Genomic DNA, 24,182 nt, shown 5'->3' with positions numbered 1-24,182 from the left:
AATAACAGGGACAGGCAGGACAAAGGGACTGCGGAGTGAGGTAATAGCATGAACCACATCCCAAAAGCTGGACTGACCATTTAGCTTGAGCTCAGGATGAAACAACAGAGGTAAAGAACCTATATAGAAAGGAGGGCCAGGGACCAGAATGGACTAGATATGTGAGTCTTAAAGACAAATGGACTCCAGTAGGACAACTCTTAAGCTTAGGAAGTTCTCTAACAGTATTTGGTTCTTGGAATTACCAGCTGCATGGTTTGTAACACAGAACATGCCAGTTCTGCTGCAGTTACCACTGCTTAATTCCTGAAGAGGAGTTAAGTATGACCTCCCAGAGAGTACCATATTCCTTTAAGAACAGAAGTTCCTGGGGATGAGAGGAGACAAACTAACATAGAGTGACTACAAATTTTAGGTACCATGGTAAGAGCTTTACACATATTATGCCTTTAAGTCTTCAAAAAAAAATTTTAATTTATATATCTTGTCCACCACACCACATGACCAATTTGGAAGGGAATGTAGCAAAAATAAAAAGTAATGTTAAGATGATGGGATTCTGGGTGTGTCCTTGGTTTTGTTATATTTGATTTCTTTTTACTGTAAATGAATAAGTAACTGGTATAAAAATTAACGGGAACTTTTACTGTATCCTTTTGAACTATGGTACATCAGACAAGTTTTTTTCCATTTAAAAGTAAATGCATGGCCTGAACTCTTTTCAAATGTAGATGGTAAACTTATCAATTATAACTTCATCACATTAAAATATTTGTCTGTTAACTCCATCAGTTATATTAAATAAAAATAAAGTTAATTAAAAAAGAAAGTAAATGTATGGTGGGGGAAGAAATGAATTGGCAGAGAATAGGATTTCTGGGGCAATGAAAATACTCTGTATGATACTGTAATGATGGGTATGTCATAAAACATTTACCCAAACCGATAGAATATACACCAAGAGCGAACCATATGGACTGGGTGATTATGATGTGTCAATGTAAAAAATATACCACTATGGTGAGTGATGTTGACAATGGGGGAGGCGATCCATGTATAGGGACAGGGAGTATGTGGGAAATTTCTGCACCTTCCTCTCGATTTTACTATAAACCTAAAATTGCTCTGAAAAAAAGTCTTTAAAAAGAAATAATGTCAAAACAAAACAAAACAAAGCAACAAAGAAAGATATCTACTGCCAGGCAAAGATATTCTCTCAAAGTCTCTTCCACTTGGCTTTAGACTTTAAGCAAGTTATCTAGACATGCTTAAAGAAATTCCCTGGTGAGGGGGACAGAGAGATTGAGGTTTGTGGGAAGACAGGGAACTAAGCAGGAAGGTAGCCTCATAGCCCTTCAAAAGCTAAAGCAAACTAAGTAAGCTGTACCCTGTAGGTCAGATTATCTAATAAGGTACATCTCTATTTTCCTTCTGTTATTTCTGGCTCTTAATCAAATATCTGCTTAAACATCCCTAGCCTTATATCATAGCTACTACTGGGGCTGAAAAAAAGGGTCCTATCTCCAAGTCTGGGTAGTATACATAGACCTAAAGCAGGAATGGTGGGAACACCTAAAGTGGTAGTGGCACCAATGATTACAAGAGTCCAAGGGGTAAGGAAAATTTTAGAGGACAAGAACAGAGCCATAAAGTCCGGCCACCTCTAGGACTACTGGATATTTCCCTTCTATTATCAACTCTGGAAGACCAAGAAATTTTATTGCAAAACCTGCCTTACCTTAACACACCACAGGAAACAAATCCCAATATTTTATATGATCATAAACTGTGATCCTTCTGATTAATGAGAGCAAACATTAAGCAATTTACCATGTAATACAGCCTACTATATGCATTATTTCTCACAAAAGCCCTGAGCTAGGAAATGATCAGTATCCCCACACATGGGGAACTGAGGCCCAAAGTGGGTGACTTTTCCAGTGTTCTAACTAGTAATGCAATAGAGCTGTTATCTGAACTCAATTTGACTCCAAACTTGTCCTTCTAACTCATATAGTAAACCTTTCTCTAACCTCTGACATTCTTCAATTACTCAGGCTCTACTTTTTTTCCCTAAAACCACTGGTCTCTTCCTTCTTACCCTTCCCATAAGCTAGGATTCCAATAATGGCCAGCATCCTGATCCCCCCGTAGCCAATCCCTTACCACTCCACAACAGCCCTCTGGCAAAACTCCAAACTTAAATCATCATTATAATCTACCCACTTCCTCCATCCCATCACTGAGTAGCTGGGTGTCTCTGGAAAGAACTCACACAACCTTACAGATGTCTTCATTTTTCCAAAATCCACCTGGACCCTCAGTGTAGTTTCTTCAACAAGCCTATCATATTCTCACCACTGAGCTTAAGTCCAGCTTTCCATGGCTCAGACTCCAGCCCAGGCAAAGTTGAAAAATTCAAGATTTGTTATAATTCCCACTAAACTTATCTACATTCACTTTCTCCAGACAACTTTTCCGTTAGGTTCAGAGGATGTTTCCCTATGCTTGCCCTTTACACTAACCCTATTCAATTCCTCTGGAACACTGCGCCATCACTTATCACACTTCTCTGTTGCATTCTGAACTACTGGCTCCTTAACTCATCCGCCATTTGGAAAAAAAAATGTATTGCCGCCAGTGTTAATTTAATTTTACATAAACATGCTCTTTGAGGCTGAAGAAAATCTGACTGGTTTCCAATATGAAAATAAAAACTGTTCTTGGAGTTATTTCTAAACAGAACTTGTCTCTAATCCTAATGTAACAGAAATGTATACATAAATCAAATTCGTCAAATCAATCTTCAGCTAACAACTATTCAAGAATGTTACCATCACAAATAGGAATGCTACATTTTCTAGGATTTGATATTTTCAGCAATCAAGAATTACTGTATTCTGTAAATAGAAATATCATTATTAAAAACAGAATGCTATAAAGTACATTCCTTTGTTTCCAAAGGCTATCAATATACTAGAGCCATGCAAAAATAATAAAAGATATTTCGTGGCAATATCTTACAGGACTGTAATCTGCGAGTTATCTCAGGGTAAATGCTGTAGCTGCAAGCGCCACCGGCATACAGGAAATGGGTTTTTGAAAACACACCCAAGTCACAACCCTTTAAAAATACCTGCCTTGACTTATATCTTCCTCTAGGTGGCATCTAATGTCCTTCCTCCTCTTACTCCAGCTCTGACAAACCCACACTACTGTCTCCACTCCCTCACTTCCCATAAGCCTCACCCACTGCAATCTGGCTTCTATCTCAACTATTTCTGAAGTGGCTCTTGCTAAGGTCACCAATGACATCCTGACAGCCAAATCCAATGGATGCTTTTCAGACTTTATCTAACTGAAGCACTCTTAGGCAACTGCAACTGTTAAGTGGCCACCCCATTCTTGACAGCCTTGGCTCCCATGACCCCACACTCTCCCAGTCTGGCCACTCTGCTACTCAGTGTTCCCAATGATTCCAAACTCGTTCCTCTGCTCTTCTCACTTTATACTTTACCTGGGTAATCTTGTTCACTCTTGAGCTTTCAACTATCTCCTTTGTGCTAAATGACTCCTAAATCTGCATCTTCAACCCAGACATCTTCTCCAAGCTTCAGACTGTAAAGTATCTCCACTTGGAAATCCTACAGGAAACCTTTAAGTTACCCCTGACTGCTCTTACTTTCTTACCTGATTTCTCTCCCTGGAGCTTCATCGAATCTAAAAGACCGTCAATTTAAAAGGCACCCCCCTAAGGGGGAAAATACACATACACGTGTGTATATATATATTTATCTTGGAATTAAAGAAATATGATAAATAACTGCTGGACACCTCCATCTGGATGTCCTCAGTAACCTCAAACTTGTTACACATCCTCAACTAAATTCATTTATTTTCTCCCTAACCTGCTCATCTTTAGTCTTCCGGCTGGTGGCACCAATATCCACCTAGTCACCCATGCCAAAAAGTGAATGTTATTTTGACCTCTTCTTTTCCCTCTGGCATCCCACCAAAAAGAAGCTCTACTGATTTTACCTGCTTATCAAATCTGTTCTCCTTTCACCTCTACTTTCCCTGCTCTCATTTTTATCTGGACTTTAGCAGTTCTCATGTTCTATTCCTCTAAATGCATCTTCCCCATAGCTGCAAAAGCAAACTACCTAACATAGAAATCTCAAAAAGTCATTCCCATGTTTAAAAACCTCTTACAAGACTCTTAAGAAGGTATGCAATGCCCTCCATGATCTGGCTCTAGCTCATCCAGCCTCCATCTGCTAACAGTCCCAACTCCACAATTTCACTCTAATAAACTCTCGACTTTTCATAGCACCACACACATTATACTAGTTACCTCTCCATTCTTCTGGCTCAAGGATTACCCTCCTTCACTGCCTCATCTCACGTTACTTTTTTCAGGAAGACTTTCCTTTCCTTTTTCCTAACTGGACTGGTCATTAACTTGGGTGTTCTTACAGATTCCCAAATAATACAATAGCACTATAAACACATCCTATAATAGAGATGCTGACTAGGTATCTGTGTCTCCAACTAGGTAAGTGAGCTCAATGAAGGCAGAGACTCTATCTTATATGTAGTGCGTGCAGTAGTTATCAATAAACACCAATGAAACAAATAAGATAAATAATTCCTGTTTTCTAATCCTCAGAGGGAATAATCCAACCTAAAAAAAACCTTCTTTGTGCTACATTTCAAAAAAATTTATCATGAGGAATTTTAGGTAAGAAATATTAAGAAAATGTATCTTCAAAGGAAGTATCACTAAAAATATTTAAAGCATTCTTTATGTGCTACGTATTGAAAGGGAAATGAAGGGCAGAATGAAAGAAAAAGGTTACAGTTAAAAGTTATTCTAAGGGAAACCAGAATGAGGTGACTTTTCTTAAATTCACTGAAGCACTTTATTTCTACATATATATTACATTCCTAGAAAAAGAATCCCAGGATTTTCCCTCCTGTGTGTTTTTTGTATTGCTTCTTCGTGGACCGCATGCTAGCTTAAGTTGTCAGTACAATGAAACCAAACTGATGGGTTGAGTAGAGATTATTCTGCCGTTTTACTAGATATGAGTTGCACATCAAATCTGGGGGAGGCGATTAGCCACACCTGTTTAATGTGCCTGTGAAGTTCACAATTCTTTCAGCTCTGTGACCATCAATGATTTCAAATTCACCAGAGTAATCCTACCTCATCATCACAGTTCGAAACTGGACAATGACTTTGTAGCGTAGCCAAATAATAACCTAGCATTTTCCTTTTTGTCATTACATGCTCTTGAGAGCATCAGTCAAGATATTCACATACTCCATTATAATGGCATGGGAAGACAGTGAATGAGCAAGCGACTTTTTGAACCTTGCAAAAACTTAAGCATACGGTTAATAAATCTTCAGATTACTCTTTTTCAATTCCAGTGCCTTGAACTGGGCCTCTGGAAGCAACTGAAAAGGAAATAAACACTGAGACAACATGCACACTAAGTGAGTGGTTAAAATATGAACTATAAGACTTGGATAACCAGCCCTTGGGAAGATGCAAAAACAGTGATTTTTGTTCAAATTTTAAAAATCCAGCTAACTGGACTTACTGTTGACCATATCACATTATACATGTCAAATCAATACACTGCACACCTGAAACTAATATAATGTTACATCTTAATTAGACCTCAAATAAATAAGTACATAAATTTCGAAGATTAAAAAAGTCCAACTTCTATTCTTGCCTTAATTTAGAGTCATCAACTACACAAAAGTAGGCTGCAAAACTCCTACAGGGAACCCTCAGAAAATAACTGAGTTGATTTGACACTCTAAGCTGCTATAAAACAAAGCATGAAGACTGGTACAGTGGACAATGCTGGGAAGAAAGGGGAGCAAACCCGGAGAAGAGTTGAAAGAGATGTAAGATGGGCAGAGGACATGAGGAAAGCTAGGGCTAAGTGTCTGATATACCTTGGTGAAGGTGGTGGAACCAGAGGCCATCAGAATTTGACGCACACGGTTATGGAAGCGCTGCATTGACTCATCATCCACACGCAGAAAACACTGGGCTGTCCGTTCCTTAGTGACCTAAACAAGGTTAAGGTTAACTTGTCTCTAGTACTTCCAGAGGAGCAAAGACCAACTCTGACCACCACTAAGCTCTGCCCACCCAACAAGGCTTAGCTGACTGAAAATGAAAAGCTGTACCAAAAATCCTCACCCCCATTTATCCCAGAGGTACAGGGGTAGCAGTGCTACTCCTGGCCCACTTCCCAGGCTGTACCTCATTCTGTAGGTTCCAGACCCCATCCTTGTGGGTGAACTCCTCATAGCTGGTGCGGCATTTGGGCAAGATACGACACTCAAAGCCACACATGTTGAACAGCAGATTAGGATTGTCCTTACTGTACACAGACACGAAGCTGTTCTCCCACTGAACTGTAGTCACTGACCGTGGCAGACGGTTCTTGATGTCCCAGAACACTGCCCGACCCCTGCCCATAGAGAACATATGATCACATAGGTATCCTGGAAGGAACATCCCCTCAAAGATCAGACTAATGATATGCAAATAGTACACTCCTACCCAGGACACAACCTCATAAATTCCCTCTAATTTTCTCTGACTCCCTCAGGCTTCCAGCTCCCACAGCCCCCACTTAGACTCACAAGTTGACATCATGCTTCATGAGGCGCATGCGGGCATCTCTGGGCCAGCACTTCTTGTTATTATAGCCAACGATGTTTTCATTGTTGGGGTCAGGGTGCTCTGTCAGGTAACGCTGGATCAGGTCCCGAGCTTCATCTGCTGTGAACCTATAACAGGTAAGGTGCGTGAGACAGATGGAGCGCACCTCTGACCCCTACCCTACTTAAAGGACTTGATTCTATTTTAGTGCTCCAACATAGCAGAGAGTCAACTTAGGTACAAAAGCCGCTTCTAGAGACTGGGCATATGCCTCAGTACCCTTTAAGGATAAGAATCAGGCCGTCCCTCACCTGAAGAAAATATGGATGCGATCGATGTATCTGCAGAAGAGACGAATGGGGTGGGCAGCCTCAGTGGCTATGTCCTGGAAACTGAGAAAGTCATTTGGCATCTGAGGCGGCCCAGCCATCTCACTGGCTCGGTGTAATCCCAACACAAGCAAATCCATCACCAGGCCATAGTATTGCACGATGAATGAGGCAAACTGCAGGCCCCTGATGATCCCATATGAATTTGTATGGTTCATGTCCTAGAAAGAAAAACATAATTCCTAACAACTCTTAACCTATGACCATGTCCCAGGCTTCTCCAGGGCCCATTCTCTTTTATCTCCCCCTCAAGCAGATCCTAACCCAGGAGCCAGATTCTCTCTCCCAATTCCTTGCTACCTTACCCCCAAGACACACCTTATAGTTGATCACAACATTGTTCTTGGCTGTCATGTAATCAGCTATGTTATGGTCTACAATGAGTCGCAGCAGCCTATTAAGCAGGGTCAAGTCGATCTTTTCATACATCTTCTCAAAACGTGACTCCAGCATAACATTGCATTCGCCCTCACTTGTCTCCCACACATCCTGCAGGTTATTGATGCCTGAAGAATAAGCAAGACAGGACTCCAGCAGGTTAGAAATTCCTTTTCTGGACTACTGTCTACAGTAGCTATCATATTCCATAACCCAATCATACTACAACCACTGTGTTCATTCATCTGGAATACTAGGAGTGTCAGCTTTGCTCAGTTTAAGATCAACACTATTTCCTTAGTACCAGCAGTAAGAGATAAATGATTTATGCTGCCCAAAGGAGAATTCTGATATAGAACTCAATTTGCCTCCCTTTCTCAGGGATGATCCCTTAAGTTTTACCTTGGCACCACTTGTAAACAAGCAGAGGAGGTGGTTCTGTGTCAGCAGGCTTGATCCAGGGTGGGAAAAGGCGGCGCTTGTCAGCTTCATACCACAGGTACTGGTCCAGGTAGGCATCAGTTATCTTCTCTAGTGGCTCCACATCATACACTGGCACAAGGTGGCTGTAGAGATCCATGAACTCAATGCCCACCTGTGGGACAGGGAAGGTGGCTCATATCAATCCACCAATCACCTGAGGCGACCTTGGGTTCCATGAATGAATAGCAGAGCAAAAAGAAAACATGGGGGACATCTCACTCACTTCTTTAAAGGCTCTCTGTGTGAGGAGGTGACGCTTGATGCGGGACAATGCCTCGTGGGGGTTGTCATAGGCTTGCTCAATCAGACCTAGCTCCTCTCTCTGGGACTGGTTTAACCGAGACTTCACACTGACAATACAACAGGAAAAGTGAATAAGAAAACCAAGAAGAAGCCAAACCCAGAAAGAACTGAGGCTAACTAAACCTCTGGATGCTGACAACGAGGCCATTTTCTTGTTACTTTCTCATAGGAACTTAGCTACTCCACTCCTCACCTGTAAGCTTCCTTGAGTCGCTCCAAGGCCAAGATAAGCAACTTGGTGTCATGCTTGTAGGAGAGCGGGGGGAATGGAATGGGTGAGAACCTACGGCTTTCCAACCAATGCACAGTGGTGGTATACACTGCCACTGCTTCCTCTGCTGTGATGTAAGGCCCATCCTACAAGGTAGACATAATAATTAGCCCTCCACTGTAGCCAATCCCTCCAGCACAAGGCATGGCCTCAACTCTGCAGCCTACTCCCTGCCCAACCGTAGAACTATCCCAGCCTACTGTGCCCAACCTTCAGGTAGTTGTGCTGCCGCTCCTGTTCTGCCTTCAGGTAGAGCCGGGTGAGGCGGCCCAGGTTCTTTTTGCAAACAGTCTTGTCCACAGTGGCCCCACGGCGGATCCGTTCTCGGTTATAGTGGGCAGTGTTGGTCCACCAGTCAGCCTTGGCCTTTACATATCGAAGGATCATATTCTCTATGGGCGTTGGCAGCCCAGGGACCTGAAGTGCAAAAGGCACAATGAGAAAGTGACGGGAGCCACAAGGCCCCCTAAGGACATCTGGAAGTGGTAATCCTAACCCCTGGAAGATGATATCCATGCCTCCCCATTTGGAGAGACATTCACCTTCCAGGGAATGTTGGCCTTCCAGCAGCGCCAGGCTTCACTGAGGTGCTGAAGGATTGTCCGGGCCTTGTTCTGTTTGATCCCCTCAGGCATCATGTCCAGAATGTCATGCATCACAGCAGCCCGAAGCTCAAGGTCAAAATGTGACTCTACTCGTTGCTTTGTTACAGTCTTCGCCACCCCCTTCGAGTGTCGGCCTAGAAGTCAAAGTGATTAAAAGCAAGATCCACTGCTGTTAATAAGAGGCTCTACCTTCATGTCCCCCTCACTGACCGCAATTACAACAACAACAAAAAAATGGAATACTAGATCACACCCATTAGAGAATGGATTTGGAGACAATCTAGCATCTTGTTTTCAAACAAGGGCAGGGGACAGAAGAGGAACACAAATGGTCTACCCTTAAAAAGATAATAGAAGTTGGACACAGAGAAAACAACTCACCTTCAAACTGCCGGGCCAAGAGGTTGCCCAGCCATCGCTCCAGCAAAGGGGTGATGCCACGCATGAAAAACAGCCATACTCTCCAGCCAGCAGCCCAGAAGCCACAGCCAGGGCCCTTCCCTACAGGGCCCTATGAACCCAAGTAGAAGTCAAGAATACAAGTTAGCAATTCATTTAGACAACAACAGAAAACTGGGCAGAGATGGGAAAGAAGGAACACATGTATGGCAGTGAAGGAAAAAAAAGGAACTCTGGGACCTTAATATCTAAAATAGGGTAAATGAGAAATTTTAAGGCAGAAACCAATAACTGAGATTCCCATTTAGATCCAAAGGTGGGCTTTGTGGTAAGTGTTGAGATTCATAAGACGAGAGCAATAATGATACATTTAAAGCTTCTCTCCAAATAGATCCCTGGAAAGCGCTCTAACTAGATGTAAAAATTAAAATGGATCTGAGAGAGTGAGTGTATGGGCAGGGTCCTACCGTGTTGAAGCGGTAATAGATGAGATGCTTCAGGTCCTTGCACATGCGAATCTGCCGCATTAGCTTGTATTTGTACCGATACATGCCTGTCAGCTGCCCCACATGGGCAAAGATATATTGCAATCCATCTGCCAGCTGCAACACAAATGCCCCATTAGGCTTTAAGCTAGATCCAGCTCCACAATCATCCAGGCTTCACCCAGATTCCCCACCTGGGGCAGAGATTGGGGCTACCTAGCCTTACCTGGAAGGCATCCACATTGCCCAATCGGTACTGCACATGACTGTCCACCACCAGCTTCGTTAAACGTAGAACTTCTCGACACAGATGGAAAGCATTTCCAAAACGAGATTTCTTTCTTTCCTGGAGAAAATGCCAAGAACAAAAAAAAACATTTATGAGCAATGGCCCCGATTGAATGTGTGCCTTCTTTGGGAACCAGGGCAAAACCAGTCCATTCCTCAAGCCTAAGAGACCCTTAAGATTTAATGCAGGCACCTTGGTGGTAAGTGTCTTGACAGGCTTGAGGTTGAAGTTATAATCCAGGTGCAGATAGTTGAGGTTTTTACGGTGAATGAGAAGGTTAAGCATGTTGTAGCCTTGGCGGCAAACCTGTAATCCCACCTCCACCCAGTCCAGCTTTGTGGACTGAAAGAATTTGGTGGCTTTGAAGGAGCGGAACAGATACCTGGGGTGGGAATGAGGAAGACAGTGAGAGTTAGCCTGCTGATTATCTTGGGAACAAAAGAAGTCTGAGCAGTGGCCCTTAGGCACCTTACCTCTTCTTTTGGGCTTTAGGGGGCCGGTGCTTCAGGGCATTAAGCACATAGTACTTAAGCAGCTTCTGGTAGGACACCCTCACTTTCACAGGCTGCCCAGCAGGACAGTGTTCCCGATACCTGGGAAAACAAACCCACAATGGCTTAGCCCATGTCTCCTTCCAGCTGCTCTGGTAAAGACTGCCACCCAATTGGAGTCTTTTCTCCTAGACATCCACTACCATCCCCTTTGGTAAAAGCCTTACCAGTTCTTGACAAGGGGGATGTCCAGGGCCCGGCGGGTGCGACCAGAGCGTAAGTTGAAGGGCCGTGGGGCCCAGAGCAGGGCAATGCCATTTGCTGTATTATCTGTGTAAAGGGGTGTGTCCTTCAAGAAGGGCTCCACAAACTCTGGGAGCTCAAACTCTTCATCATCATCTGGCAATGGTTCCTGGCTCTGAAAGAAGAACCCGCAAGGTTTCAGCTCTTACTGAATTGGGCAGAGACATTGGATGAGAGGGAAACTTTCTGGGGCCAAGAAGAATAGCTACATCTACCATGGAAACTAAGCCACCTGACATGAGAAGCCCTAAAGGAACAGGGCAAAGGGAGCTAAGAGAACAGAGAACAAGAAAGGGTCAATTAGGAAAGCAAGCATTACTTCTCATTCTCCAACTGGCTCATCACCAAAGGCCTACCCAAGGAGCCCCAATAAGAAATAAATACTTCAATCATCTCTTGCCCAAGCTCCAAAAACTGGACTTGGGGAGCACATCTGCTCATGTTAAGAACATAATGGAACATAGATTAACAGGGATAAACACTTAAAAATACACATTATTCTTTCTATAAGAAGCCAATCACAAAAGACTACATACTGTGTAATTCTATTTATGTGAAATGTCCGGAATAAGTAAATCCATAGAAACAGCAAGTAGATTAACGGTTGCCTAGGCAAAGGAGGTTCAGTGGAAATGGAGAGTGACTATTAATCGATATAGGGTTTCTTTAGGGAAAGATGAAAATGTTCTAAAATTGCCTGTGTTGATGGCTGCACGACTCTGCAATTAAACTAAAAAACACTGAATTGTATATTTTAAACAGGTGAATTGTATGGTATGTGAATTGTACTTCAATAAAACAAGGAAAAAAAACACACAATGGAAAACAAACCAGAATAAACTGTATATATACAGATGGAGAGAGTGAGAGGGAGAAAGGGAGGGGAGGGAGAGAGAGAAAGAGGGAGGGAGAGAGAGGAAGAGAGAGGGGGGGAGAGGGGGGGGGAGAGAGAGAGAGAGAGAGAGAGAGACACAGACAGACAGACAGACCGACCGACTGTCCAACCCAGAAGCATAACAATAAAACCCAGACGGATAATCATAGAAACCAAGATTATACCGATAATTTGGTTTGAGCCAAGTCCCAAACAATCAAGTTAGCTTATAACTCAAGGGGAACCACTTAAAGAGGATGAAAAACATATCTCCCTCTTGATGGATTTTTATCTAGCAACACCTCAGCCATGGTCAGGAAATCTCTCTTGGAATAACTAAGGCCAAATGTCCCTTCTTCTCACCTTGACAGAGTGCCTATGGGAAATTGGGTTGATCAAAGGATCGAAGTAGAAAGCTGGCAAATCAGGATCCTCAGTTTTGATGAATACAACATTAGGAGTGTGGTACCTAAAATGAAAGAAAAGTCACCCAGGGGTCTCCTGCCCTGGCCCAACCTAAACACCAGCGTTCTCCTTTCCCCCAGCTGTGTTCCAGCTCTCACCAGGTAAGGTGGACATGGTGTGGAAGGTTGTTATACAAATAAGGAAAAGCAATCTTGTATTCAGTACGGATAGGCTGCCGAATGATGATCTTGTTAATATCATTGAATTCATTCCAGTCTTCATCTCTAGGGCACAAAAACAAGGATGAGTAGACTAGTTGGAGAGTTTGGAAGCTACAATGGGATCTTAAGGATCGAGATTTGATTTTATTCAACTCGAGGTGCCTAAATCCCTACGCTCTCCAACTTACTGTAGGTTGATATCTCGAACAAGAGGTTCAAATTTGGGGCCTCCAGGAATGGCCATATTGAGCGCCTTAGAGGTAAAGAAGGCCTTCAGATCAAACAGATAGAAGTAGTTGTCATCCACCAAGTCTGTCAGGAGCTGATTGGCTAAGCGGTAGAGTGTGGACATCATGGGCAATGTGAACTGCCAGCGCTGGTAAGTGGAGCCATTCACATACCTAGGAAAAAGTGAGGTCCACGTGAGGTAGGTCTAACAGCTAGTCAAGCCACATTACCAACTGCTCTTCCAGGACCCCTAGATTTCCAATTCTCACAGGAGAGGTAACTCCAACCACACTCACTTTCTGCTGTCCCTCAATGGCTGGTGGTCATAGAACCAGTCCAGCACAGGAGCATCCTCCTCAGGGTCCAGCTCTAGCTGAATGGCCTCCAGCGGCTCAACATCAAGGATGTTATCAGCATAGTCCAAAGGCGGCTCCTCATCATCAAAAGGGGGGAAACGCATCCTCTTGAAATGCCTCCTATCTCTTTTTTCTCGCCGCATCATAATCCACATTGATCTGGAAGCCAACAATGTCACACTCAACAGTTTGCACCCACTGCCTTCCAACCACCACCACCACATACCATATTCCAGCCCTTCTCACCCCCACTGGGAGATGTAGACAGGCTCAATGACCCAGGGAATCTCATTGACAAAGGAAATAGCTCCAGTGATGTGGTACAGCACAGGTACATCCCGAATCTGCTCCCAAGGCATAGGCATGTTCTCCAGGAGTTTGAGGACTGCATGGGGCATATACTTTAGGGCACTGCAACATTGGAAAGAGATATGATTAGGAATCACAAGGTATTCTGCTACTTGTCCCTTGCAAAGAAGCCACATTCGGTATAGTATCGCATTACACAAAAAATCCTGCCTTATAGTCCAAACTCATAAACTTAGCACACAGGCTCTCCATGACCAGGAACTCTGCTTCCCCATCTCCAAATGTGCCACTCTTCTTAACTTCATAGTCCCATAATACCAGGTTTCAGTCCCTTTAAATCAACAGCTGTCCCTCTAAAAACAGCTTTTAAGCTGTCTCGCATTCTATTCTCTCTGTATTTTTCCATAAATAAAACAACATTCACGATACTTTAAGCATCTGTCTCATGTCTGTCATGCCACTACACTATATACACAGCCACTTCTCCTATTCACTGCTATATTCTTAGCACCTAGCACAATCCTCAAGAAATAGTTTTGAAATTAAAAACATTTTCATGGGTGTCTTAGACCAGTTCATTAAGTGGCTAACATTTTTATGTACAAATGGAAAAGGGATTTGCTAAGGCTTGGGCCACAGGAAAACAATAGAAGACACCTCAGGAGTTAACTACTCCCAAACCTGAGACTTCTGGTCACTGAGGAATTACAGACAAGAAGAATGCACAGGTGTTGTGCTCTGGGCTTCAACCCATTCAAAAACAGGGACATCTTATCATACCAACAACACAAATTAAAGCTCTAGTCTCAGATTAGGAAGTAAAATAAGGACAATAAAGAACATAACTGGAAAATCTGGACATTAGCATAGGATCCTAGCTGTTTCCTCCCTTCTCTTATATCCACCAAGATAAGCTGTCCTAGAACATTAACATCACAGCAGCTATCCAGTCAGAACTGCACCTTATGGACAGGGAGAAGGTAAAGGAGCCAAACTCTAAATAAAATAATTCCAAGATGTTCTTTACCCCAAGTAGACTCTTTTGTCATGGCGAAACTTCCTGTTGGTCATGTCTCCATGGTCTCGAATGATCTTCCTAACATGTTCTGGGGGCATGTCTTCCTTCTGAGCATCCACAAATCCAAACTTCCGCTTTTCTGCATAGCGCTTGGCCTGCAATTGCTGCCATTTTCGGGCTACAAAAACACCTCAGTTTAAAGGACTGCACATCCTTAGCCAAATTATCTTCAAGTCTTGCCCTAGGGTAGCTCCTGTCTGGATGTATAAAATAAGGGCCGGCACCCAGCAGGTGCACTCTACCAATTTTCATCATCTCGCTCTGCCTTTTTTTTTCCTTCACATTTATGACTGCCTGACATCTTTCTTACAGATTTTTATAACTTTTTATCGTCTATCTTCCTCATTTAAACCCTATAGGAGCAGAGGTTCTGTCTGCATCGCTATTGTATTCCCATTGTTTGAATCAGTACTTGCAAATAGACGCTTTTAAAAAAAAAAACAGATGCTTTTAAAGACCTGATTAGGTGAAAAAAATAAACGAGGAGCTAATAAGGGCTGACACCTAATGTTTTGACACAGGAGGAAAGGGTTCAAACCCTATGTGCGCGCATGCACGAGCACACCCGTCCCCACACCTCCAGAGCCGCAGCATCGCTCCCCCACACGTTCTTTACCTTTCTCCTGCAGCTTCTCCTCCGACATGTAGTCCGGCAGCGGGGCTAGAGGGCCGGGTACCGGGTTACCCGGCCCTCGGTAAGGAAATACTCCGGCCATGCCGGGAGAATCTGGGGGCGGTGGGAGAAAAAAAATTAACGAGAAACAGGGCCCGGGCCCACAAGAGGCGCAGCAGAAACGCGTCAATAGCCCCGGCCTGCAGTCCCGTTTCGCTCAGAATGGGCGCAGCCCAGTCTGACCTAATCCCTCCGGCCGCTCAGCCCGACGCCACCATACCTCACGCAGCCAACCCTTAAAACCCACCACGTACCACTACAGCCCCTCGCACAGACTGCAGCTCACTCTCTGCACAATGGCGGCACCCCTACGTCCGCTCCGCGTTCCAACGCCGGGAAGTGCGCAACTCGATTTCCGCAGTTGACCCAATAGGCGCCTACATGTTCAGACAGATTAGAGAGCTCACCAATTAGAGTTGCAAATAAGGCCTGAGGGGGCGGGTCCACCGGCGGAATTATTTGAGCGCAAGGGGGGGGTGGTCGGAGTAGATACAAGCCCCGCCTACCGTTTTTCTGAGGCTGCTTCTGGGGCCTCCCCTAGCCTGGCTTAGTGTCTTATTGATGACTGGAAGTCGATCGCGACGGACCCAAGCTTCCAGAGTTTTAATAAATTTGTCGAAATTTGCACATTATTCTGTGTCTAGCTATGTAAGTGTTGACTTGAGATGCAGTACTAGGTCTGAGTCACCCAGTCCTTTGTTCATTCATTCATTTATTCATTCAACCATCATGTATTGAGCACTCCCTATGTATTACTGGGAATACAGCAGAGAAAAAGCCAATCTCCCTGAGCTCACAGGGTAGCGGGGAGGCAGACAAGAACCCAGATTCCTACGATGCGGTGTGATAGGAGTTTGGGAGGGTAGCATTTAATCCTCACCTGCCAAGTCAAGGAAGAGTTAGCCAATGAACCTAGAAAAATAAAAGGCCTTGGGGAACAACATTGCTGGGTGCCTTTTCCCCCTCCCTCTCCATTACTCTTTTCTCTCTTCAAATGATTACACTATATAGTGTATATTGGACACTTTATAAATGGTTCCTGATCTCCTCAGGCTCTTCCTATGTCTTGGCTGAATTGCTTTCCATCTCCTGCCATCCTTGTTTCACTTCCTATCCCTCCTGCTTCATCCTTTGGTAACAGCTTTCAATCTGACTTAACAGATAAGTTTGTTTGAATTCACATCAAGTTTACTGTGGAGGATGCAGAGGAACTGTAATTAATATAGCCTCTCAATCTAGTTGGGAATTTGGGAGTCAATGATAAAATTGAGAAATATGCAAAGGAAAGTCCAGAAAAGTGCTGGCTGGTGTGGAGATTTATACAGTTCAAAAAAGGGACAGGAGCATTATTAAAGATTTGACTGTGATGGGTAGATTTGAAAGATTTGATGGAGTCAAGAAAGAGGAAGAAAAAAGGAATCTCAGGTGATGGAAACTGCTAAAATTAGAGTTTACAAGAGAGAAAAACATGGACTGTTCTGAAAAGAGGCAGCTCATCAACCTGGCTTTAGTAGAAAGTCCAGCATCATTATTATTATGTTCATCATCGACATTGCAGTGAAGTTTTTACCACCTGTTTAAGATTCACTATGTGCCAGTTATTATTTTAAAACATGGTAGAATCCTAATATCATCTACAGTTTAATTAATAGTATTGTACTATTAATGTCAATTTGTAATAATGTCAAAGCAATGTCAATTTCCTGGTTTTGATTGTCCTAGTATTGTTATGTAAGAACTTCTCAAGTGGAGGAAGGATTCACAAGAACTCTGTACTATTTTCTTTTTTTTTTTTTTAGGCATGGCAACCCTTGGTTGACCTCACAGATTGCATGGACCTTGTCAGCTTTTTATTTTTTATGCCTACAGCACCTGGTCTTCCTAAGTGGTTTCCCATCCAAGTACTAACCAGGCCTGACCCTGCTTAGCTTCTGAGAACAGACAGGATCGGGCTTGTTCAGGGTGGCATGGCTGTAGACACTATTTTCTAAACAGCATTACCGAAATATAATTTGCATTCTGTAAGTTCACTAGTTTAAAGTATACAATCCAATGATTTTTAGTATATTTACAGAGTTGTACAATTATCAACATTATCCAGTTCCAGCACATTCTCATCATCCCTAAAAGAAACTGTGCACCCATTAGCACTTGCCCCATATATCCTTCCACCTCCTACTCCTCAGCCCTTGGCAACCACTAATCTACTTTCTCGCTATATAAATCAGCCTGATCTGCACATTTCATGTAAATGGCATCGTAAAATAGTGGTCTTTTGTGATTGACTACTTTTACTTACCATAATGTTCTTGAGGTTCATCCTTTTTGTAGCATATATGTATAACTTCTTTGGAGAAAAATCTTTTTAGATTTTTTGCTCATTTTAAAATTGGGTTATCTTTTTTATTATTGAGTTGTAGGAGTTCTTTATATATTCTAGAAACAAGTCTCCCTATCATATATGTGATATGGAAAACTTTTCTCTTATTCTTTTTACTTTTTTGATGGTCTTCTTTGAAGCATAAAAGTTTTTAATTTGAATGAAGCCCAGCTTTTCAAATTTTCTCTTCTATTGCTTATGATTTTAGTGTCAAATCTTAGAAATCATTCCCTAACTGAATTCACAAAGATGTACTCCTATGTTTTCTTCTGAGAGTTTTATAGTATTAGTCCTTACTTTTTATAGTTTTATGTTTCACATCAAGTTAATTTTTGTATGTTGTGTGTATGTGATAGGGGACCAAATTCTTCCTTTTGCATGTGGATATCCAGTTGTTTTTTATTTAAAAGGTGATTTTTTTTCCCTCCTTTGACTTGTCTTGGTCCCTTGGTCAAAATTCAACTGAAGTTTTATTTGTTTCTGGACTCTCAGTTCTACCCCATTCATCTATAGGTTTATCTTTATGCTCTCTGTGCTATTTTATAACTTCCATTTGAGCCTAAAATTATTATTAATTTAATTGTCAAAACAACACAAATAAACAAATGGACTACATCAAACTAAAAAGTTTTGTACAGCAGAGGAAATTATCAACAAAACAAAAAGACAACCAATGTTTGGGAGAAGATATTCGCTAATGATACATCTGATAAGGGGTTAATATCCAAAATATATAAAGAACTTATACAATTCAACAGTAAAAAAAAACAAACGATCCTATTTAAAAATGGGCAGAAGACCTGAACAGATACTTCTCCAAAGAGGAAATACAGATGGCTAATAGACATAGGAAAATATGATCAAGGTCACTAACCATCAAAGAAATGTAAATTAAAACCACAATGAGATATCACCTCATGCCTGTCAGAATAGCTATCACCAATAAATTAAAAAACAAGTGTTGGCAAGGATACAGAGAAAAGAGAACCCTCACACATTGTTGGTGGGATTGCAAATTGGTACAGCCACTATGGAAAACTGTATGGAGGTTTCTCAAAAAATTAATAATGGGTTTACCTTTTGACCCAGCAATTGTGCTTCTGAGTATTTATCCAAAGAAAACCAAAACAATAATTCATAGAGATCTATGCACTCCAATATTCATGGCAGCACAATTTACAATAGCCAAGATATGGAAGCAACCTAAATGCCCATCAACGGACGATTGGATAAAGAAATTATGGTTCATATATACAATGGAATATTACTCAGCCATTTAAAAAAATGAAATCCTACCATTTGCAAAGACATGGATAGACCTAGAGGTTATTATGCTGAGTGAAATAAGTCAGACAGAGAAAGATAAATACCATATAGTTTCACTTATATGCAGAATCTAAGGAACAAAAAGAACAAACTAATCAAAAACAGACTCACAAATATAGTGGACAATTTGGTGACGGACAGAGGGGAGGGGAGTTAGAGTGCTGGAGAATGAGGTGAAGGGTTAAAGAAGTACAAATTAGTAGCTGCTATTTGGTCACGGAGATGGGGAGCATGGCAAAGGGAATGAAGTTAGCATTAATATGATGACTAGGTGGAGGGCCCGGGGAGGGAGGAAGCAATTGGTGGGATTGTTTTATGAACGATATAGATGTCTAACCAATGTACTGTATACTTGAAATTAATTTAAATAAATGAAATTTTTTAAAAGATTAGTAAAAAACAACAACAATAACAACAACCTAACAAGATATTATTATTTTATCCCCATTTTACTGACGAGAAACCCAGGGTTAGAAAGGTGGAGTAATCTGACTTGGGTCAGATTAAATACATGAAATGATTAGTTTCATGAAATATGTGTCAGATTCTCTCTAGCAACTTTATATGCTTTAGTTCATTTAATTGTTAGAATAATTCAATGATGTAGGTGCTATTATTAGCTTCATTTTATAGGTAAAGAAACTAAAGCTCAGAGAAGCTGAATTACTTGCTCAAGGCCCCACAGACAGAAAATAATGGAAACAGTAAATATGTCTCTGGAGCTTATGTTTTTAACCATACCGTGACATCATCTATATTCATGCTAAGAAGCATAGACGATGTTGGATGGGAACATTTGAGCCAAATTAAAGTTGGATGATATGCTTAAATCTGCTTGAATTCCAAGCAGTTTTGACATTTTGCCAATGGTTTGACCTATTTGAGAAGATTTATGAGTTTTTCTTTTAAATCTGGAAAACACATGTGCAAATGAAATAATTTACAAATAAAAAAACTAAAACCTAGAAAATTAAAAACTTCTCTCAAGGTCTCTTAACTGGTCAAACACAGTCTGCCTGAGTTAGTCTGACGAAGCTCAATTAAAAGTGACCAAGCCAGGAACAGATCCGAACAGAAAATATTAGTTGTCATTATTTTGGACCATTCACTACACAGTCAAACCAGTCTCCTCATTGTTTAAGGAATTTAAAACTGAACTTGGAGGTGACTGTAGGTCATACAAAAGAAGGAGTCCTCTGGCTAGAAACACACAAGTGGCACTCTAGGAGCTGTGGTGAGGAGTTGAATCATCAGACCAAAGTTGATACTAAATTTATGAGAAAGAGTCAGTTCACAGAGGAAAGAATAACAGAAAAGCAGATGAAGAAGGGTTGAGACACACACGGTCCAGGATAAGAGGAGGCCAGAGAAAGCCAGGGAAAGAACAGCTGGAACAGTCAGGAGAGGCCCACAGAAGGAAGCACTTCAAGAAAAGGAAGCACTCTTATCTGGATAACAGCAAGGAACCGAGAGTAAAGATTGAGAGAGAAAAAAAAGAAAGAAAGAAAGTAGAAGAAGCCCTCTGCTATGTTGGATGATACAACAGGTAAAGAAGACTGAGAAAGGCTGCAAGCTTGACAAGAAAGAATTCTCTGACCTGTGAGAGCAGTTTCAGAAAGATAATAGGAGAGAAAGTTTGCCAGGGAAGTTCATGAGACAGTGGAGGCAATGGGAATTGACCAATCACTTGAAAATGTAGGCATAAAAGAAAGATAAGAATTTGTGCTGGAGCAAGAGGGGTAAGAGAAATTGAGATGAGCAGGAAAGTAGATAAAAATCATAGAACTGGCAGGTACATCCTAGATTGTCTTGTCCAAACTCTTATTGAATGCAGAAAGTCTTTTCGAAGCAAATATGCCCTTAAAAATCTCCTTCTACAAAAGTTTAAGGCACACCTCCAACTACAGTCCTTGCCAGGGTGGCAGGATACAGAGGAGAGCAGAGTAGACCTAGGCTATGCCTGGTGGGAGCTTGCATTCTAGAGGTAGAGATGGATGATAAATAGCTAGCTATACAATTACAATAGTCCCTCATTATCTGAGGAGGATTAATTCGAAGATCTCCTGCAGATACTGAAAGGCAAAGATGCTCAACAAGTCTCTTATTTAAAATGACGTAGTATTTACACAGAACCTATGTATATCCTCCCATACACTTTAAATCAACTATAGATTACTTATAATGCCTAATACAATGTGAATGCTATAAAATGGGCATTATATGGATTGCTCAGGGAATAATGACAAGAAAAAAAGTCTGTACACGTTCAGTACCAACGACTAACTGACGCAACCATCATAGGCCTAACTACATAGTATATGCCAGCAATAATGTAACACTTTTTCTAACATTTTTGATTTGAGATTGGTTGAATCCCTGATGAAGAACCCAAGGATACAGAGGGGGCCAGGGGTGACTGAGGACCACTGTAATGTTTTTAGTTTTAACAAAGTTATACAGTCTTGCAGAATTTGTTACAAAGATTTGTTACAAGGAACAGCTATCTATGCTCCGTTCGACCATTCCTCTTTTTCACCAATTTTAGCTGATCATTTGGGCATTTATTGTATTGCTATATCTCCAAGTAATAGGCTTGTATTGCTATTTCTTGACTTTTAACTTTTGGACATTATCTGCTCACTTCCCACTGTAGAGAATGGAAATCCAACTCTCCCCCTAGCCTCCCTTATACATATACGAATATGAATTTTTTAAATTTAATATATGTCAAGGAAATGCTGCTGCAGTTGCCCTGAGCTGTGCCCCCTATTTCCCTCCCCCATCTCCTACATCTCCCTAGCCCCTCATCCTCACTTGCTGCCACAGTGGAAATGTTTGGATTCTATGAAGAGCTGGGGTTAGGGAAGCAAGGGCAGGAACTTGAAGAAAATAATGTTTGGATGAGCTGCTAAGGGAAGTGAGTGAATAGCTGAGGAGCGATGTTGTTCTAGGACAGTGCAGCAGCAGGAATTTGTGGCCCCAGTTCTTCAGGTTTCTTCAGCCTCTTCTAATGGTGCCTTGCATTGGGATCTGGGGCAGAGAGCCACTGTGCCAATCTCAGCTCCTGGGATTAGTAATGCCAACCAGAGAAGTTCAAGGAGATGAAGGAGCACTTTCAAGGGCACAGGCAGGCAGGCCAGAGTGAAAGGACAAAGCTTAACCCAAAGAAATAATTTACTATCCCTGGAATGTCAGATACTATCCCAGAGTCTGTTTTTTGGGTTGGGTGGTGGTAGACAGAAAGTTCCTTACAGGGACCCTTGTATCTACCATACCACAGGATCAAATTCCCATTCTTCTACTCCTGAAGCCCATATGGCTTGCATCCTTATCTCAGTTGAAAGAGCTCATTCAGTCTGAGAATCACTTTTCTGTCCAGTTCCTGTAGAAGATGTGGCAAGTAGGGGTCTGTCTCCCAGCAGGTTAAAGGCAGGAAAAGAATGGACTTGTAACACTAAGTTAAGTGGTGCTCATGACTGCAGGGGAAAGCTGAAATGGACCTCTGCCCAGCAAAGTTCCTGCATTCCTAAAAAGTACATAAATCAATACTTGAAAAAAAGTCTTGCTTTCAAACCAAAGCATCCCGACTTCAGAGCAATTTATCTGACTTGATTGCTTTTCAGTTGTCTTCTATCTTTCTACCTTGAAGTTTCTCTACTACTCAGCCTTTCTATAAAGAAAGAGGCAAAATAGCGTATAAGAAGGGTCCCTGAACCAAATCAAAGAACTAGATTCTAATTTTGTCTGTGCCACAAAATAGTCGAGTATGCTTGGATAAATCACTTAACTTTTCTAGGCTTCAATTTCTTTCAAAATGAAATGATAAGACTGGATAATCTTGAAGGTAGTATATTAATAAAGACTCATTGCTAAAAGGGAAAAAAACTCGATTCATATTCACTTAAGCAAATCCAGAAGATTTTGTTTTTTTGTTTTGTTTTGTTTTGTTTTTGGCTCATGGTTCAGGAGAAGTCCAGGCAGAGCTTGACACAGATATTCAAATGATGCTAAAAATCTCTCTCTCTCTCTCTCTTTTTTTCCTATCTTTTGAGTCCTCTTTTCCTGTGTTGGCTCCATGTTCAGGGAAGCTACTTACATCCTACTGGCTTAATGATATTAGCACACATAGTGAATCTTAGCCAAAAGTTCTAGCAGAAGTCAAGGTGCTAAGGCTCATAGGCTCTGCTTATGTCATGAGCTCATTTCAGGGAAAAAGAATGTGTCGTTCTAATTGGCTAGACCTGGGTCACATGCCCATTCAGAGGGGAGGAGAGAGGAGTGTTTTTCAAAGGAAAATCCCTATGCTACTAGGCAGGCCAAAATAGCAGATGTTGGCCACAGGTGGTATAATAGAAAAAAATATACATATGGGTTTGAGTTCAGGACCTGTCACTAACTAGCTAGGTAACCCTGAGTAAATTGCCTCTGTTACTCATTTTAAAAATGGGATGAGCTTTTACTGTGTAAGATTAAATGGGATAAAGTATAAAAGGTGCCTGATGTGGTAGCAACAAATGTTCAGCTTGAAATGTTATGACTTTACATTAATGATTTAAAATAAACGCTTCATTTCAATACAGGAGCAACTCTTTAAAGAATAACTTCCTTTATGTAATCTCTTGCAAAGTGAGAGCACCTAATTTCCAGCCTGACAAATCCAGACTTTATATACAATATAGCTTTGACAACTCACTTATGGAGATTTATGTTTAATTAATTTTCTTGTTAACTCAAGATTAATTTGGCTAAAAGATTCTTTGGTTTCAACCCTTGGCATTGAGGATCACTCTAAATTGTCTGAATCCATTCTCTTGCTCTAAGTCCATTCTACTGAATAAACTGGGTTTGCTTTCTGATGCTGGAGGATCTTAGAACATTTTGGGGCTTCGTAGGTCAAAAGATAGTGCCAAGAGATCTTCCCACAGCAAAGCTTTCACAATCCAGCATTGCATTATAAATCAGGACACCACCGGAGCCTAGAAGAGTGACTCAACGTAACCACACTCACAAAAGACTGACACAATTATTTGCATAGAAATTTATTAATTTATTATGAGAATAGTGTTCTGAGACCATAAAATATCAATGTTTCTCCATCTAGGAAAGCCCCACCTCTCTGCCAGAAGACAAATAATTCATGAGCCAGTAGCTTGGTAGGCATGGAGTCAGTCTTGAGTACCACTTTACTGGGTGGTAAGGTCTGACAGAGCACTGCCATGGTACTCATTGACCCAACTCAGTA

At 41.7% G+C, this 24,182-nt stretch overlaps 1 protein-coding gene and 1 pseudogene across 1 annotated transcript in view; both read right to left on the bottom strand.

Annotated features, from left to right (window-relative positions):
• Positions 1-15,605, bottom strand: part of PRPF8 (pre-mRNA processing factor 8) — a 28,404-nt gene extending 12,799 nt beyond the window's left edge. The window contains exons 1-24 of the mRNA XM_016138931.2: positions 15,489-15,605; positions 15,178-15,288; positions 14,511-14,679; positions 13,421-13,585; positions 13,115-13,333; positions 12,779-12,991; positions 12,528-12,653; positions 12,328-12,433; positions 11,015-11,205; positions 10,770-10,889; positions 10,489-10,678; positions 10,234-10,353; positions 9,990-10,124; positions 9,505-9,634; positions 9,061-9,257; positions 8,729-8,935; positions 8,441-8,604; positions 8,168-8,294; positions 7,864-8,056; positions 7,402-7,589; positions 7,006-7,244; positions 6,676-6,822; positions 6,290-6,500; positions 5,977-6,093 (exon numbers count right to left, since the gene is read on the bottom strand). Of these exons, the coding sequence (XP_015994417.1) occupies positions 5,977-6,093; positions 6,290-6,500; positions 6,676-6,822; positions 7,006-7,244; positions 7,402-7,589; positions 7,864-8,056; positions 8,168-8,294; positions 8,441-8,604; positions 8,729-8,935; positions 9,061-9,257; positions 9,505-9,634; positions 9,990-10,124; positions 10,234-10,353; positions 10,489-10,678; positions 10,770-10,889; positions 11,015-11,205; positions 12,328-12,433; positions 12,528-12,653; positions 12,779-12,991; positions 13,115-13,333; positions 13,421-13,585; positions 14,511-14,679; positions 15,178-15,277 (3,774 nt within the window). The 5' untranslated portion in view covers positions 15,278-15,288; positions 15,489-15,605. The remainder of the gene's footprint in view (positions 1-5,976; positions 6,094-6,289; positions 6,501-6,675; positions 6,823-7,005; positions 7,245-7,401; positions 7,590-7,863; positions 8,057-8,167; positions 8,295-8,440; positions 8,605-8,728; positions 8,936-9,060; positions 9,258-9,504; positions 9,635-9,989; positions 10,125-10,233; positions 10,354-10,488; positions 10,679-10,769; positions 10,890-11,014; positions 11,206-12,327; positions 12,434-12,527; positions 12,654-12,778; positions 12,992-13,114; positions 13,334-13,420; positions 13,586-14,510; positions 14,680-15,177; positions 15,289-15,488) is intronic.
• A 1,489-nt stretch (positions 15,606-17,094) lies between these two features.
• Positions 17,095-17,213, bottom strand: LOC118604574 (annotated as a pseudogene).
• Positions 17,214-24,182: the final 6,969 nt, after the last annotated feature.

This window comes from Rousettus aegyptiacus, unplaced genomic scaffold (genome assembly GCF_014176215.1).
Source record: "Rousettus aegyptiacus isolate mRouAeg1 unplaced genomic scaffold, mRouAeg1.p scaffold_m13_p_6, whole genome shotgun sequence".
Lineage (NCBI taxonomy): Eukaryota > Metazoa > Chordata > Mammalia > Chiroptera > Pteropodidae > Rousettus > Rousettus aegyptiacus.
The sequence above is the reverse complement of the archived record's forward strand: the minus strand, read 5'-3'. Positions and strand labels throughout refer to the sequence as shown.